Below are 19,372 nucleotides of genomic sequence, written 5' to 3'. Positions count from 1 at the left end.
TGTTTATTTTGAAAAAACAGTAAAATTCATGAGGTAAAACATCAAATAATGTGCTGTTGTATTGTTTTCAATGTAATACAGGTCAAAGATAATTTACAAATCACTGTTTTTAATTTTAATTTAACATACCGTCCCGTCCTTTTTCTGATTTGGGGTTGTGTGTGTGTGTGTGTGTGTGTGTATATATATATATATATATATTATATATATATATATATATATATATATATATATATATATATATATATATATATATATATACACACACACACACAACCTGTGACAATTGAGCACAATAGAAATACTGCACTGAAAAAGTTAAAATGTATGTTCAGATGTAAAGGTGCAATCTTTTTTTTTTTTTTTTTCCTGAAACGATTGATGAAATGATTCATCATGATCACAGTATTTAGCAAAATAATTGGGATTATCACTTTTGCCATGGTCTTGCAGCCCTACAACATCCACACTCAGTCCATTCAGTTGCTCAATCAGTGTTCTCTAAAATGCATTCGTTCTCACGCACTTGAACTCTAATTCTTTACGCAACACATTGTCGTTATCTCCCTCCCTTCCTGCCCCCCACCCCCTCTCTTTCTCTTATTTCTCGTTTTTTTGTTTCCCTGTCTCAAGGTGTGTATCAGCATGTGTCTGGCTCTGCGCTGGGTGGCCACGCCATTAAGGTCCTGGGCTGGGGGGAGGAGGATGGCGTTCCCTACTGGCTGTGTGCCAACTCCTGGAACACCGACTGGGGAAATAACGGTACACACACTATATACTCACACTCTGAGATGCATACACACACTTTATACTTAAAAACATGCACTTGTTGGCCTTGGTCAAACGCGTTTATTTTTGTGAGGTCAAATAAAAGTCATTCACAAGCACTGAATTGATTCCTGTGTTAACTGTCTGCCTGTCTGTGTGTTTCTGGTCTGCAGGGTTCTTCAAGATCCTGCGTGGGGAGGATCACTGTGGCATCGAGTCTGAGATTGTAGCGGGGATCCCCCAGTAAAATGTAAGCCAAGAATGCATATTGGGGACGTAAAATATTATCATCGAACAAACCCAAGTTTACTGTGTGTATGCATAACACGGTCAGCCATGAATGCTGGCTACTGTGCTTGTAAATTTCCATTCCTCAACAGTTTTACGAGTGTATGGAGGCGGCCTTAATGTCTCATAAGTCTCTGTTATGGGTTTTCTCTTCACCCACCTCATGTTTTCTGCTCTAGGTTTTGAGCTGCAGTGTCATTACATAATCACTAGAGGGCGACGCACTCCCACCTGCCTGCACTGGAACACGACCATGTATAACAATCCAGTCCTTATGGTTTAAAAACCAGCACTGTTTTGTTTGTTGTTTTTTTTAGTTGAAGGTGGCTGTTAATGAATGAGCTGTGATACCGTACTTCACCTCTCAAGCAAATGTCAATCAAGGAAAGGTTGCACAGGAGGGAAATGGTATTTTCTTTTTTAGACAAATCTCAATGCATCTCTCATCCTCTCAAGCAGACTGAACCACTATTGTTCAATCAGGTTTTGCCCTCTCGCCTTTCCACATTCTTCTGCACAGATGCAAACGTGGGCCAGGTGAAAACAATATAGCTAATGATTGACAGAAATGGAGCAGAGGAGGTCATTTTGTTCAAATTTGTCTAAAGATTTTTAATGATCACAACATTCACATCGATTGCCATTTTTATCCAACATTATCCCTCATTGCAGACCCGAACTCTCCATAATAAGAGGTAGACCTGCTTAACACATTTGGTGCCTGTTGGTGTTTTTAAACTTTGAGTATCAATTGAGAGATGGAGCAAATTTTTTTTTTTTTTTTTTAATATGGACGGAAATGAGATGAGTGTGCTGTTTTTATTGTTGTCTGCCTGTAATGATCAAAGTATTGCCACATAATTGTATTGTGTAATTCAGTAAATAAATAAACTTCTTATACTTTGATTCCCAAAGTGGTGTTTCTTGTTTTATTTGTGTCTTTACTTATTGAATAATGTATTTATTTATTTTTAAAAACGATCAGTAATGACCAGGTTGATTTCTAGCCACAAGCCAGATGAGGAAGCACCACATCTATCATTTAACATGTGGGCCAATGCTATTCTTTTGGTAGTTAATTAACACCATTACTGCCATAGGGACATTGTGACCTTATCCAGGGTGACCCCCACCCCTCCCTTCCCCTTTTTATATGTGAGTAGATTTTCTGGGTGGGAACTGTTGGTGCCACTTTGAAATAAATCTCATTAAATTATGAAAGCACAAACAATCCATGTATCTCATATGCGTTGTAAGTGAGCAGTTCCAGAAGATAGGAATGGAATTTATATATATATATATATATATAAAGAGACAGAAACTTTTACTTTTGATCAATGTTATTGCATTTTGTAATAAACATTCTAAGCATTAAAAGTTAAGATATTTTTCACTTGTTTACGTCAGTGATTAGCTGTTGATTTGTAGGCTTAATATTCGTAAGATTCCCAACCAACATAATGGTAAATATTCAGCTTTTCCCAAACTGTGGACCCCCTGTGGTTCACGGGTCTGTTTCTGGTGGGTCCCCACATGTAACGCTTATAGCTTTAGGCTACTTTGATATCCAAATTTTACAATTTTGGTATCGGATCAAACATAGCCTGCGTTAAAAGCCATTTGGTCCAAAGGCCTTCGTGAGAATAGTTAGATTCAGCAGGCTATTGTGTTTTGCAGTAGTCCCATGAGGCGAAGTAGATCCAATCGCTCATTCACTTTATGCATTGTATTGACGGTAACAAAGTTATTATCGCATTATTATTGATGCAATAAATGCTTGTCCTTAAAGATGTGTAACTTTTATTGGATTCACTGGGAAAATAAGGATGTTTGGCAGTACTTTTTGGATTTACCGTTCAAAAGTCAGACACTTCCGCCTTGCTGTCAGTATCAACAAACACTCCCCCTTCGTAGTAGAAGAAAAATAAAAGTTGCTCGTTTTGCACACCGGCGCTCGCCAGTTTCCCAGCCCGTATACACACAGGCTTGGGCTCAAAATACATGATAGAAATCACCCTCACAAAATCCAATACAATACTTGTTGCTTTACAGATGCCCCGAAATATCAGGTAGCCAACTAGAGTTGTTTTATATAAATAATGAAATCTAGATTTCTCTCCAAGATCCACCCACTCGAGCTACAAACGGGACTCTCCTGCTATCAAAACAAACCGAAAACCCCAACGCTTCCCCCCAGCAGTCGGGCAAGCTCCAGTCGGGTCTAGAAAGTGTGTGTTCAGTATCAGACAGCGCTAGCCACTGTAGCTAGCTAGCTAACGATGGAGGGGAGAAGCGGGGTTTCATTCATGAAATATGGGTCTGTGTTATCCCTGTTTGTGGTTCTGTTAGCTTACTGGTTCCGCTCACCCCAGAATGCAGGTCTGGACGACCGGCTCGACACCGTCCTGTCCTCTCTGCTCCGGGCGGAGAGCAAAGTAGGGATGAATAACGTCGCCAGACCAAAAGTAGCCGTTGGTAAGTGCAACTGGAGTGAGCTAATGATAGCTAGCCTAACCTCAGATAGATTCTGGGTTAATAATGTATTAGGCCATGAATGAGAAGCGACGAAATTAGTTGACGTAATGCTAGTTAATACAGACTAACTTAATTCTTCGCTTTCATTTGCTAAGCAGGAAAAGTGAGAAAAAACATTGAAAGTTGATTGCTAACGTTGCCCAATTTAACGTTTTGGTTGATGCATGTTTTTTTAACCCAACGCAAACCAAAAGAGGGACAAGGGGAAAAAAGCTTCCTTTCAGTTTTTTTAAACTGATAGCAGCCAAGACGTTTTCTCAGTGAGTGCACAAGCTATTAAGGAACACTTGCTCTGTCAATGAAATAGACTAAGTGAAAGCTAGGAGCTCTCATTCTGAAATATAAGTCAGTGAGGTGTAATTACATGAAGGTGAAGAGATACAGGTTAAAGAAGGGCCATTGAGACAAATGAGACGTGTGTGTGTGTGTGTGTGTGTGTGTGTGTGTGTGTCTGTGTGTGTGTGTGTGTGAGTGAGTACACCATTTGGTGACAATTTCATTCACAAGACAATTTCAAATGCCTAGGAGCTCCCAGTCACCAGATCTCAGTCCAACTGAGCATCAGTTGGATGAGCTGGAACAGTCTATTCCAGGAAGAGATCCTCCACCAGCTAACTTCAAGTTTCAAGTCTAATTGTCCCACCAGGGGACAATTTGTCTAATTGTCCCACCAGGGGAAATGTTGTTGCACTCAGGAGACATACAAAAACCATCATAAATACATAGAAAACATTACCACACTAACAAAAAAACTATGAAAAACGTCACATTAAACACAGTGAGTCACAAACTGAACATGTACAAGACATAATTTCAAATTCAAAAACTTGACACAACTGTGGCTCAATGTGGACCAGCATCCCTGTGGAACTCTTTCGGCCCCTGACAGAGTCCAGGCCCTGTCCTAAGGGCAAAGAGAAGTGTGTGTAAATATTGGCAAGGTGTTCCTCTTATTTTGTACACTGACTGGATGAATTTAAATGGTGTAACTAATGTCTGCCTTATGCCGTTAGTATAGATAATAGCCTAGGTGTAGCAAGTCCTGCTTTGATTTCAATGATAGAGCATTAATACGGCTGTGGTGTTAAAGAATAGAACTGGTTCAATGGTAAAATAGTGAGTGTCTGGTAAATTTTGGGTTGTCCTATCACTGTGGCCAGTGGACAAAAAATTGTAGTTTTCGGCCCTGGATCATGGCTTGGATATGTTGTCAGCCAGTTTATCAGTTACCTAGTGATCAAACTGGACCTAGTGTCTTGTCTCTTGGTCTAATCTTCACAATGTTATCCTTTGGACTTGGATACAAACACACAAACAAACAGCAGTGTTGGACAGATATGGTATCTCTCCAACCTTTACTCGGTTCAGTAATAGTCACATTATGTAATATGTCATAATAATCATTTCCTGGCATTTAAAGCTTCATAACAACTAAGATTTGGCTAGTTACATCAGATCTTTTTGTATTGCTAATAGTAGGAACTTCAGGTGGGAAAGAGGGGTTTAAGGCTCCTGCAACACACAACATACTTAAGCAGCAAACACTGGGCTGTTGATGCTCATACAGGAGCCAAAAGTAAAGAAAATGCACCATTGGTACTCAGTGACCATATGGCAGCAAATCATCTAATATACACAGGGCATTTTATCTTTTCATTTAGTCAGAAAAAACTCTTTGATAGGCCACCTAAGAGTTTAATAGTAAGGGATAATCCTGCCTCCATGTCAGCCTCACTCTGGTTAGCCCCACTTGGCACTGCTGTTTGGTTTCAGGCCTGGGAGAATACAAACCAGTGTGAGGGCTGATTGATTTCATCTGAACTCACAAATATGTTCGTAATGTGGAAATGACATGAAAAGCAATGTTACGCAAAGCATGCCCAAATCAAGCTCCCATCAAGGAAATCAGCCATTCAAAACCTATTCAAATGAGTGTTGTGCTGCGATCTTTTGCCTCAGCTTCTCTCACAGGTAGCCTACACATGCAGGCTGTGTGGCGCTTGTTGCACTCTTATTCATGCTGAATTGACACCTGGACTGATCTGAGATCTTTCATCCAGCAGCCAAAATTAAATCTAAGCCTCAAATAATTGGTGACCTGCCAAAGTGGCTAGTAAAGTTGATTCATCAAGTTTTCTAGCTGAAGGTTTGTGTGGATTTCTCTCTGCTCAGTTGAGTTAATGGCAAATTGGCATTGCGGTTCCATCTGTTCTATTATGACTACAATGTGTGATTCGCAAGATGGCTCCGTCCATTTTTCTCTGCACCCCCTTCCTCTCCCTCTCTTCCTCTAGGCCCCCCTTCCCCCCCCTCCATTGGCCCCTGGGTTTCTGTTATCCGGTTACCGTTTTTTTACCGGGAAAATCTGTTGAAGTCCGACATATTTAAATCTCTCCGGTTATAATGTCCGGTGAAAATAATTCCCTCTAAGCACAATTATTGGAACATTGTGCTCCTTGTTTTACTGAGACTGAGTTACAGCAACAGGTTGAGTTCTACTCCCAGTCTATCTCCTGACCTGCTCCCGACGACTAGCTTTGAGTAGCTTTAAGTCTCTTTCAGTAAAGTAGCCGAATAATAAATATTGCACGACGTGAGTTGATTTAAGTGACATGAGACACAAGTGGGGATGATTTACTAAATTGTTTTGAATGTAGCGTAATGTAATGTTATTAAACAATCAAGGGCGATGTGTGTGTGCGTCGGGTAGGCCTACGTTTTGCGTCGGGTGAAGGTAAGATGCCTTTGCAGTGTTTTTTTCATTACTTTTTGCTGGGCTGTGCTTTTTACATATTGACTGTGCTATTTTTCTTGGTTGTAGGTTGCGTATTTAGCAATTGGCAATGTGTGATGATGGTTAACGGGACATGCACATTGCACATTTGGCATTGCGTAATGGTGAGAGGGGTACGTAGTTTTTGGCATTTGGCATTGCGTAATGGTGAACGCATATGGCTATTTGGCAACAAAATACATGTCAGGAACGAAGTAAAGTGCAAATTTTCATAGTAGATCATCCTATTTTTCTATTTTGCATGGTAACGTTGTGTGTGTGTGTTTGAGAGAGATAGCGTTCTGCACGTGAGTCTATTGACGGGACTTATTTTATTTGGAATATAATGTATAAGCAAAATTAGCCTACTTTTCAATAAAAAATATTATAAATCTACATACCTTGATGATGTCATTCTTTATATAGCCTGCCTATAAATTGTTTTTAAGCTCAGTAAACACAGATAATATTTGACCGGAATTTCTCCCATTTGTCCGGGACATTGAAATCTTCCAGGACACGTGGACCGGCACCAACGGAAACCCTTGGCCCCCAGATTTTGGGTGGTAGACCTGCTACTGGACAGGTTTTCGTTGCTTAATCATCTTCCTCTCTCTCTCCTCCACTCTTTCTCCCTGCAGGTTTTGGTGGTTGTGTGGACCTGATAGTGGACGGTGTGTCGTTGCTGAATAAGATCGGCCTGCCTCCCACCGACCAGCCCCTACATCACGACTACATAGATAACGCTCAACAGCTGGCTCAGAGCTTCGCCTACTTCTTCGCACCGGGAGCTGCTGCAGAGTAAGTGTGTGTGTGTGTGTGTGGGGATGACTTAAGTCACTTTCAGGGACACACACCAGACTTAAGACCAGTTGATTGGGGACGGCTTGTGCAATTGGGGACAAAAGCCGTGTCCCCAATTGGTAAAAAGCAGATTTTTGGGTCAAGGTTAGGGTTAGGTTAAGGTTAGGGTAAGGGTTAGGTTTAGGCAAGTAGTGGTTAGGGTTAGGGTTAGGGTAAGTCTCCAGGAAATGAATGTAAGTCTATGTAAATACCCCAAAAATGACATAAGTAAGACTGTGGTGTCTGAATAAGGGTTAGGATAAGAGTTAGCCATCAAGTGGTTATGGTCTAGTTCAGGGAATGAATCTAGGTCTACGGAATGTCCTCAAAAGTATGGCAACATAAACACATGAGCGAGAATGTGTTCTTGCATTTAGTTGAGGAACTCACTAACACACACACACTTCCCTCTCTGGGTCTCGTTGGAATGTGTGCATATGTCTTGTTTCTTGGTGTGTTTCTAGCGTTCGTGTGTTCTTAAGTTTACGGTGTCTCTCTGGTCGCCTGACTTCCTCTTTTGTGGTAAATCAGTAATGCTAGGTGTGTGTGTGTGTGGTAGGGGAGCTAGGAGGAGGAGAACTAGGAGAACTGTAGGAGAGCTGTATGTGTTGCTTGAGAAACAACCATGGACAAATTTAAAGCTGTTGCTGCATTACACCCCTCAGGCTCTTGCACTCGTGGCTCATTCTCTCTCCCTCACACACTCCTTCTCCCCCACGCACACCCACATTCCACCGTGACGAAGGAGGGGGGAAGAGATTGTTTGACCTACACAAATACAAATAAACACATATATAAATAAACACAACCACACATTTGCTCACTTTTTCTTCACACAAAATATACTGACCGAGTAAAAGCTATGAGTCTTCAATACCTTTGCTTTTGTTAATGCTACTGTGTCTTTTTCTCTCTTTCTCGCTGGTGGTGTTTATCGTTTAGTTGTTTGACAGCCCACGCAGATCATTAATGATTTATGCTGTTGTACTCCTCTTCCTCTCTTTTTTGACATTCTCCCTCTCCATTGTCTGTCCTCATATTTGATACCATTGATGACTGCTCCTGTACTGGGCTTAGTGCCTGTGAGAACAGCACCCTTGCCCATTGTGTGGAACTAACACCTAAAGGCAACAGGCTGGCAAGCTCACCATGGAGAGAGGGGTGGAAGGGAATATTATGTGTGTTTGAGAGGGAGTGAATGAGGAATGCTGAAGAATTTTGTTTTACAATCTCCATCAGACACAGCACCCAAGCCTCTTCCAAATTAGAATGTAATCTTATTTGACTTGTCTGGTTCTTTGTGGAATTTGGAAGAGCAAATATTCTAAACATTTGCCATTGTGGCCACTCAATCAATACACTGTCACTCACAGCATATGTAGATCTTATTCTTTGATAAAAGCGACAAAGCTTGTAATTATTACAAGTCTAATCAATATAACAGCAGTCTAATCAAAGCACTTGTCAACAAGCCAGTGGTTACAACTTTATCCTTTGAATTGCAATTTTCTTCAGTCGTTGCACATTTATATCAATAAATATTGGAAAATGCTGAAAGCACATTGAAATTATTCAATAAGATGCTTAATAAAGTAAAAAAAGCATTTAATTATAAGGCTCCTAGAGACTGGAACAACCTGCCAACTTCTCTGAAATCTCTGCAGTATTTAGGTTAATTTAAAAATGCTCTTATCACTCACCTCACAACAGACTGCTCCTGTTAACTGTCACTATTTACTGTTGTTATAATACAGGTGTGGGTGTCTAGATTTCTTGGTGTGTGCATGGTGCATGAGTGTGTGTGTTTGTTTTTGTCTTTTTATAATTAGTCTAATTGTAACTGTAACCATGTCTGTTATTTGTTGCATATTGTGTATCTTATGTTGTGTATATTTTATTTTGTCTTTTGTCAGGGTCCCCCTCGAAAACGAGATGGTACATCTCAAGGGGTTTTATCCTGAAAATAAAAATTTGTGTATATAAAGTGTTTTTGATCACAATAATCAAAAACCGGGACTGTTGGAACAAAGGCAGCATTGAATTGGACCATGGTTAAAGGGGGTTATAGACCTGTACTCTAGCTTGTGCCAGCCTTCAGTGTAATTACGTTTTCCAGAAAGATTTTCACTCTGATTTTGAAGTCATTCCAAAATTTGTTTATTCAATGTGCTGAGTGAATGATTGGTAAGTAACCCTTTACATTGGATTAAGTAAATAAAACAGCATAGTAGCTTAAACTATATTTTCCCAACAGTAAGCGATCTGTCACTGCAGCTTATGGCCCATTTGTTTATCATTTTCACCACTTACCTGAGCTGTATTTAAGACTACATGGAATAAATGTGCACCAGATGACCTGCCTGTGGCTGTCCAGTGCAGACCAGGTCAAGCTACATGTCTAATAGACCAAAGTATTTGGACAACGTGAAATGCTTAGAAGTGCTTAGTCAAGCTTTCCCAGTGTTCAGTTCATGTGTATGACAGAGTGGCAGAGAGAGAGAGAGTGAGAGAGATACTGTGTATGAGTGTGAGTGAGATACAGATGAGTGTGAAGAGATGAGAGAGAGAGAAAGACAAACATGTTCTAGGACTAATCTTAAATCTACCGGATGCTAAAGTTTATCCAACCAGGCTAATCTCATAAGATGGCATACACACAGTCTCTAGTTCTGGCCTAATAGGATTAGTATATGTGTTATACTGCATGTCGACTGGGAGCCTCTTTTTTTACAACACTGGTTTCTTCTTGTTATTTTCTATAAGAAGGATGCACTGTTGAATGTTCCCGGCGGCACTGAGAGCTGAGCACACTTTGAGCAACAAGCGCTTAAAGTGAAAAATACTTGAGCTTTTATCAGAAGGGTGCCATTGTTCAAATGGTATTTCGAGAGTCTCGTAGCAACAGGATGTGCCATGATCTGCATCTGCTGGTCACTGTGAGGCGTAATAGAGGTGTTCAGTGGACACAGGGCCTTAATGATGTTTTGCAAGTTGTCATCTTTATTTATCCACTTAACCCATTACCCCTTTGCTTTGTCACTTTCTCCTCTGCTCTCCTCTCTTCTTTCCGTCATTCTCTCTTCTTCCCCCACCCTCTTTTTTTTTTCTCTTCCCTCTCGCCTCATCGTCTCTTGACTCCCTCCCAACCTCTCAGCACCCTCTCCCTTCTGTCCTCTCTTCTTATCTAATTTTTTCCAGAATCTGCTTTCTACTTTACCCTGTCTCCTCCCCTTTTCTCTTCTCTCCTCCTCTCTTCTCTTTTCTCAGGCACTTTTTTCTTTGCCCAAGAAGACAGACTTGTTTTATGGCATAATTATATTTCTTGGGAAAGTTACAGATACGCTGATGTGTCAAAGGCAGCTTCTCGCCAAAATGTATCAAAAATATCATTTGCAAATAGTAAAGGTGCTAAAAGTATTTTTTTGTTTTATCCAGGTAAAGTCCTATGAAATGCATTTCAGCAACACCGTGCTTCACACACACACAGTTCCACACACTGCCCAGTACAACCAGTCTATCGCCCCACTGAAACACCCAGGTGTTGAGTGCCTTGCTCAAGTGATCCTTGACAATATTGTTTTTCTCAGCCAGTCCAGTCATCATGGATTTGATTGAGCATCTTCCAGTCACAAACCAGCTCATGTAACTTTTAGGCTCCCTCCAGCTGTGCATAATTCTACAGAAAACTGTTAAACATTCAGATGCCTGCAAAGACAGACTACACAGAATCTAAATTGGTATTTGAAAGAATGAGTGTGGCACTAGATGCCTTGATGACATAATGACACAAGTAAATGGGTCATTTTCTTATGATGTAATTGCAACTGGTGGTGTTTAAAACCGATGTTAATTACATCTTTAAAGCTCCAGTCTTTCACTTATAACATTGTTTCACCATTTTTCTCTTTTTCTTTCCTTCTCTTGCAGGCGTTTTGTGATGAACGACACCCTTTTTAGCGAGCTGGTTGAGGCGTCCCGTGAGTTGCCTGGCAACAGGTGGTCGGTAGGCGGTAATGCCCCAGTAATGGCTGGGCGCATGGCAACCGAGGGATGTGACGTGTTGCTAGGGGGAAGCTTCAGCCCCGACTTCACTGATGTCCTGTCCCAGCACATCACAGGTACAGACACAACCACGCACAAATTTTATCATACTTATCATATGTCATAGAAATAAGTCTCTTCTCATCACTTCCTGGATCCCTCTCTCCCTCATCCTTTTTACTTCACTCTCATCTATCTTTTCCTTGCACCCTCTCTGCATGTCTTTCTCTCCCTTCACACCAAATCCTCACTCTCTCCTCCCTCTTCCTCCATCCCCCATACTCTCCCATTTTCCACTCCTCTCCTCACCCCCCCCCCCTTCCTTTTGTCAATCCTCTTCACCTGTTCCTTCCATCTCTGCCTGCTCCATCCATCCCTTCCCTTGGTTTTTCAATCTTTCTCTTTATTCTTTTATCCTTCCATACCTTCTTCCTCACCTACCCCTGTCTCTCCAGTGGCAGGTAACATAGTGGAGGAGCCAGACATTCATCTGATCCTGGAGTATCCATCTGGGGCCAGCTGGGGGCACTATACCTCTCGCAGAGCCAACAGGTGTGTGTTTGTTGAGCATCTTGAGGGGATCTGAGGAAGAAAATCATCTCTATGTGTGTGTTTGTATGCACATAGCTGTTTGCAAGTTTATGTTTATATATTTCAACACCATGCATCGTAAGTTAGATTCACATAAATATTTTTGGGTAATGGACACCTGGGAATGTATATGTAAAAACTCTGTAAGCTCTAATATATTTGAAGATGGCTTTAAATAATTCATGTGAAACGTGTGTGTGTGTGTGTGTCTGACCTTGCTTGTGTTGTGTCCTCTAAAGGTACATAGTCCATAGTGATGACCATAACCCCTACCTGGCCTCCATGGAAGACTTTGCTGAGAAACTTGGTGACTTTAATCCAGATCTGCTGGTGGTGGGTGGGCTGCAGATGATGGACAGCTTCCCCTTCCAGTCAGGTGAGAGGAAATTGGTGACATAGCTTTTCAGTTGGTGCTAATTTGGGACTTCAGCATTAGTGTTAATTTGCCACACGGCAAATGAGTACAGTGGGTTAGCACTGAATATTTGCGTTTTTTTTCCAAAATGCCACAGTTTTCATTGGTTTTTCACTCAAACCTGTTTGGGTTTGCTGACATATAAAAGGTAAGTAGAGGAAAATCACCGGGTTCTGAATTGAAGTAAGAATTTGAGATGATTGTTAATGACAGTTTCCCAAAGATGAGAAACTCAGTATTCTGATTTATACTTCAAGGCCAAACAAGGCTGGCTAGAATATCCTCATTATTTATGTCAATTTCACCCAAAGGTATTGGGCCAGCGAGCTAAGGTTAGTCTTCTTTACTGTTGAATCATCTAGAGAGTAATATTGATTTTCACATTTAAAGCAAAACAAGAGAGAATCTGCTTTTGATTATGGGTTTTTCTTCACCTCCACACTGAAGCAAGTTACACCTGCCAAAAAACACTGGTCCAATGTTTATACTTTTTTCTGCTGATCTTTTGTATCTTGTTGCCTACGAAGATTTTCAACTCCAACAAAGTTTAGAGCAAAAGGTGTTTTTAGTCTTGTATTGATTTGGCCCCTGGCTAGCCCAATTTGAGGAGCGTTTGTGGAAAGTGGCTAGTGATATCCTATCATCACCAGTGATGCCATGTCAGTCTGGTGCTGAATTTGGCTGGATCCAAGCCTACTTTTACAATGAGTGGGAGAGAGTGAGAGCCTGAGAAAAAAGATGTTTTGATATTGAGAGAAAGAGTCGCTCTGTGTAGGTGAGTGATTATAGCCTGCCGCTGTGACTGTTGATTTAATCACAGTTTGTGTGCGTGCATGTGTTATCACGCTGGCAGGCAGGCCATGACTAACTTCCCATTCGCCACCAGACTGTTTGGATAGCAGATCAGCTCTGTCTTATTTGATCCAACATATTTGAACAACTGTCCTTTTTCTGTCTGTCTCTCACTCAATCCCCTGTTCTTCCTCCTCTCTCTCACCATCTTTTCTCACTTCTCCTTCCCTCTCTCTCTACCTCTCATTTGTCCCCCACTTGTTCTGTTGCGGCCTTTCTTTTGTCATCTCCCTCCCTGTTTGTCTAATCTCTACCCTCTTCCTCAATAATCCCCTTTCTCTCTTCTGTCCCTTTTTTTCCTTCACTCCCTATTCTCTCTCTCCCTTTCTGCCTTTACCCCCTTCCTCCCCTTTCTCTCTTCTCGCCAGGTGAGCGTCAGGCTCTCCTCTCCCGCCTGGCCACCCTCCTGACCTCCTCAACTCCACGGATTGGCGTCCATTTTGAGATGGCCAGTTTTGTGGAAGAGGACCTAATGGAGGACCTACTTCGCCTTGTCATCCCCCATGTATGTATGACTGAACAAATCAACACATTCACTGATTCATATGTGTTGCTTATAATGACGAGAGACTGGAGTGATTACGCATTTACAGGGGAGAGAAAATATATGGTCTTCCTGGCAAAATGGAAAAGCAGGTAGTCTAATTTAAAAAGGCACATAATGCCTGTGAAATATCTGTCAGTTAGTTTGAAACTAGTCATTTAATCAATTTAATCATTTGTTTAAATGGCAGTAAAATTCATCTAATGGACATTTGTAAACAACTTGACTTTGACTCAACATTAATAATTTTTTTTAAACACATTTGCCTGAATGAGTGCAGCATATTTAGGTGCATTGTTTTATTTTGTATATCGCTTTTGCATCCCTTTTGTATGTTAGTAGTGTCCTCTAGCTGTACTGCAAAGTGGAAAAATTACCCTTTTCTTTCAGAAGTAGTGGACAATGATGGTAAGAAAACTGCCACTACTGCTAAGGACAATATAAAGTAAAAAATAATGTGGCAATTTCCTCGAAAATTGTTTTAGAAGCTGCAGTAGAACCAAACGCAGGACCAAAAGCAGAGGAGATACCTGTGTGTGTGTGTCTGTGTGGGTGTGTATTTGTGTTTCTGACTCTGATTTTATTACATGCATGTGGGTTTGCATGCACACACTATTGTGTATGTGTGTATGTTTGTGTAATTTGTCCAGTAGAATATGTATATCTTCATTTTTATGACTCTGTGTCTGATTCTACTCCCCCAGGCGGACTCTTTAGGGATGAATGAACAGGAGCTTCCCAACCTCCTCAGCCTGCTTAAAGGCTCCAATGTTACAGTGCTGTCCGACCCCAACCCCCGCGTGGCTACCGTCCTCGACCAGATGAGGGAGCTCTATCGCCTCGTCAACCAGCGGCACCAGGATGCTCAGGACTCCAGCGGGGAAAGTGACACAAAGCCGCTGACCCGGCTCCACGTTCACACGCTGGCCTTCCAGGCCATGATTGTGACGCGCGGCTCCCAGTGGAAGAACACCATGTCTGCCACCGCCAAGGCCTCGCTCACGGCTAACCGCCATGTCTGCGGCTCTGCCGACATCGACCCCAGCAAGGCGCGGCTCATCATGGATGACTCGTTCTCCATTAGCCGGCAGGAGGGCAGCCAGCGTATCCCTCTGCAGGAGACCAGGCCCGTCAGCTGTTGGGACGAGGAGGACTACCAGATCTGCGTGGCGCCGGTGCTGGTGTGCACCGAGGTTTACCAAACCGCAGGAGGAGGGGACAACATCTCAGCTGCTGGACTGGTGCTGCAGATCTAGTGAAGGAAACTGAATGGTCTATCTGTGTATGATGCTAACTAGATGTTAGCAACCAATGTGGCTAGGGAAACTGACTTGATCTAGGTGTGATGCAAAATGGCCGTTGGTGGCAAAAGCAGCTAGTGCTTGTGGTAGGCATCAGGCTCATGCCAGCCACGCAGCTAATGCCCAGGAGGAGTATACAAGGAAAAGTGATTGATATCACTCATAGGAGTCAGATGTTGGGGTACAGTGATTTGGTAGTCGGGTTAGACAACTTGGTCTTGAATATATGGGCTCCGCTATCAGCTGGATTTTCGAGGCATATAAAATAAAGCAGGGCAAAGCTTGTGCAATCCAAAATAGCAGTTGTGTAAATTGAGCAAAGTCTATCCTAACCAGCCTTGCTATAGTAAATTCCCAGTGAACACTACAATACCCCCAACACCTCTGCCAAGTCATTGTAGTCCATCCTCTGATTGGTGATTTTAATGACTTGTCCTTCTCTATTTCTCCAAGGCAATGTGAGCCTTTAGGAGAGTTAGCCTTGAGTCTGGATGAGATAAAGAGGGACAGGCATGGATAAAGTCATACAGACACCAGGATTGTGTCATTACTGAAATTGCTGAATGCCACAAACAATTGTTCCCAGTTTCTTGATAGAATGTTTATTAGCTGTTGTCACCTATTATTAGCTGTTAATTAACCTATTAACCTATTATTACCTATTTGGAATCTGCAATTCCAACCAGCAGAGATTTAGCCGTCACTGCTTTGCAACAGCTGTAGGTCCAGATGGAGCCAACCTGAGGCCTAGAAAAGTTACAGGCCACCAGTGCCGCAGCTCTTTCAGTTGGAAGGCTCTACCCCGCCTCTTCCCTCTCCTGTCTCATTCCACTCTCAAAGGTAAAGGACAATTAAGCTAGATGGCTAGGAACCTAGCGAGGGTTTGGAGCATCTCACAGACTCCTGAAGTGATCAGCTCCTGTCATCCAGATGGAACCTTCCCATAACATGTGAACAATTAGCATTCTGGTTTTGGTTTGATTTGTTTTATGGCATAAGAGTGTCATTCGTCTGTGTTTCAGTTGCAGTGCAATAGTACAAAACCGGTGTCCAGTGACCACTTTTGTAGCTGGGTATGATGTCGCAAGTTTCCCCTCTACCTCCATCTTCCTTTTCCTGCCTTTCTATCCTCTATTCTCTGTTTCCTCCTTATTTTTCCTTCTCATCTATTAACCTGTGTTTGATCTGTCTCTCTTTGCCCCATCTAAAGCTCCTTAAGGACCAAATAAGCAGTGTGGACTGTCCCAAACAATGGAAATTGGACAGGGAGAAGTCTGTCTGGCAGCTGGTTCTCACGTTCTATGGCTGGATATACTGGAACAGAAAGTCAGAATTTTTTTTTTCTTTATAGTTTTAGGCGTTTTGCATTATTGAATAACATGGTTGAGAAAGAGGGGTTAGCATGCAACATGACATTGTGAGCTTGACTTAAACCCATGGTGTCACTCATGATACATAATGCACCCCTCAGTCCAAAGTTTAGCCATGTTTAGCCTTCATCTCAGTCACAGTAGCATTAAGAGACAGACTTCTAAAATCCAGCTCATAAAAAAGTTCCACATACTGCCTGTGTGTTTGTGTTCTGCTGGTGGTCAGGCCCTGTCCCAATGCCCATTTCACTTCACACACACTCATCCCAAAGCCACTACTCTGTGAATTCCTTTCTCTCTTGAAGTAATATGGAGATAGTATGTAGAGGGGGGCAATGTCATTGTCCCGTTTAATTCCTTTCAGGGTTGGGATCAGTTCCATTTGATACTGGCCACTTCAGAAAGTGACTTTTAATAAAACTAAATAAATAAAATAAAAAATATATATAATGTTTTAACTACATTTCTTTCCTGAGGGGGTTGGGCTTGAATGGGATTGATGCCAAGTCTGACTCCACTAGTTTCTCCACTAGTATTCTCAATACTAACAAATCAAGCATTCCATCACTACTCCAACTTCTCAGTTATTCTCCAGTCAGAATGAATGATGTTCTTCAAAAGTACACCTTGATTTTTAAGTTGAGTATTTTCGCTCACCTAGACAATTTATCCAGCACGTCGTTTTGTTACAATGCAACTAGGATCAGGTCAAGAAAAAACACTTCAAAGTAAAGGTATCCCTTAAACTGTTGATGCTGCTCTTTGATTATGCTGAGGACAAATGAGTCCGTTTTTTTTTTCTTTCTTCTGAATTTGAGTATTTAGTAAAAAAAAAGGGAATGTTTAGTTTTAATGCAGTGTGATTCTTTTCTATCAGGCTTGCTTGTCTGTTTTTTTAATTTTCTGATGTCTTTATATTCCTGCAGTGATTGGAAGCCAGGAATAACGGGTCTTGTTTTTACTGTGAATTGAAACTGTTTAGAGTAGAAATTCAGCATGCGCTCATGCTCCAATAGAGAGCTGCTTGTGTGTGCTGCATTATCACATAAATATCTAAATTATAGATATCTCATCATGTCATCCATGTTCCAAAGCTGTGTTTAACTGTTTTCATGCATGATGTCAAATTGTGTATTCAATGCAAGATCACTTAAGATAAAATCCTATGCTGATAAAAGAACCATTGCTTTATTATTTTATTTTATGGGTTCATCTGTGTAATTACGTTCATAACCAGCACAGCATGGCAGCAGACTTGGGCAAAATAGTTTTATTTGAAGCAAATACGTGATTTGTTATCTTGTAAGTGATGCAAGCATTTTGGGGGCGAATTTCCAGCAAGTTCCATCAAACTGTGTGTAAAACATTAAGACGTAATGTAATTTTATCCAGGTATTGGCAGTTATATGGGCTGTTGTCCACCTATTTACTGACTCTGGGACGATGCATCATGACAAACGGTAAAAACATTTCATTTGTTTGACATAACTGTTATGTAGTGGAGAGTGACAGGGGAAATGGGAGGGAGAGGAAGACATGATGATATGCAACATCAGTTACAGACCAGAAGATTTTGAGCATTGTATATAATAATCAGCACTTTAGTCCACTGAGCCCCAAGGACAGTCCTGAACCCAAGACACTTCTGACCAGTGCTGTGGGATCATTACATCACAGCTGCTTTGTCACAGCCGCATAAAAACTCTCCATGACAACTGCCTTTTCCTTTCTTCTCTCCCCCATTATTTGCTTCTTTTGTCCGAACCACAAATAATCTGTGTACAGTTGCAGAATCTGTGTGTTCTGCTGTTGTGAAATTAATTTTAACTAATCTCTAACTAATCTCTAAATTTTAAACCACAGCTAAAAAAAAAACCAAAACAGCTCCACAGTGCAAACAGCCGTGTCATTACATAGTGAATGTTGCTGGTTTTAATCATGTTGCTGATTTCTGCTCGCCTGTTTGTCCATTGGCTACACTCCACATCCTCCCCCTGTAAAATAAATGGCCAGTTTCTATTCCCTTCTATTTCTGATGTCACCAATTGATCAAGATCCATTCAGCGTACAAAACATTAGGAACATATTCCCAATATGAGTTGCATCTCCTGTTGCAAAACTGATGTTTTACTTTTTAATTTATAATAAGGTATTATGTATTAGACCAAATGGAAGAACAGTGTGTCTTATCGCAGTGACCTTGAGAAAGTGTGGCATATCAAAATATTACCCATAACTCTGCAACACTTTGTCCACTCATCATGGAACTTGATGCCCATGTTGAGGACAGACATGCAACCATGTCTGCTAAGTCATTTTAAAATGGATTAAACGGGGATGCCACAAATATCAAAAATGTCCATCTCAATTTTGTCAGTCAGATGTTTAATTGGTGAAATCAGGAAGAGATCAGTGTTTAACTGCATTCACCTGGTCAGTCCAATGTGACCCTGATCTGGTTTTTCCATGATCAGATCTGAAGTACACAGGACTAAGAATGAATATTTTCTGTGTACATCAAGCCTGTAGAGCTTCTGTGTAAGCCTGTTGCTGCAGAGGCTGTATTCTCTGTGCTGACTGAGCTTATTTTAACACCTAGCACTGTGCCTCAACCTTCCCTTGGGGCCAGGATGCTGCTTCTTCAGAGAACCTGATAGTCAGCCTAAGAAGTGGAACTGGTCTCAGTGTTGGGACAGAAGCCTGCTCTCTCTCCTACACACTCTTTCTCTCCCTGTCAGTAGATGTCAAAGCTGACATCTACTGGCAGTCAAGGCTTTGACTTTTTAATTATACCCTTTGATTTTATAATTATAACCTCTCAGGTATTATGACTTTTGTACTTTGGTTACCAACAATTTGTTTTGACTAACAAAAAAAACAAAGTATTGGGTATTTGTATATGAATTAAAATGGCATAACAGGTAAGTGGCTAACTGGCTACCGGTTCACCGAAATGGAGAATTGACAACAAATCAGAATCAAAGCAGAACTGGATTGATAAATTGATGAATTGATAAATTCCAAACAAACACCAACCCTCCCAAGACTGAT

The 19,372-nt window shown here is 41.4% G+C and overlaps 1 protein-coding gene across 1 annotated transcript; it reads left to right on the top strand.

Annotated features, from left to right (window-relative positions):
• The first annotated feature begins 3,307 nt into the window (after positions 1-3,307).
• Positions 3,308-17,639, top strand: adpgk2 (ADP-dependent glucokinase 2). Its single transcript, XM_071540152.1, has 7 exons — positions 3,308-3,531; positions 7,006-7,165; positions 11,135-11,325; positions 11,704-11,800; positions 12,079-12,215; positions 13,475-13,611; positions 14,355-17,639. Exons 1-7 carry the CDS (start codon positions 3,336-3,338, stop codon positions 14,904-14,906), a joined length of 1,470 nt encoding a protein of 489 aa, XP_071396253.1. The 5' UTR covers positions 3,308-3,335; the 3' UTR covers positions 14,907-17,639.
• Positions 17,640-19,372: the final 1,733 nt, after the last annotated feature.

This window comes from Centroberyx affinis, unplaced genomic scaffold (genome assembly GCF_046629955.1).
Source record: "Centroberyx affinis isolate AG114_WGS23_722 - 3 ecotype Tasmania unplaced genomic scaffold, CSIRO-AGI_Caff_v1 ptg003568l_1, whole genome shotgun sequence".
Lineage (NCBI taxonomy): Eukaryota > Metazoa > Chordata > Actinopteri > Beryciformes > Berycidae > Centroberyx > Centroberyx affinis.
This window is presented reverse-complemented; position numbering and strand designations above follow the sequence as displayed.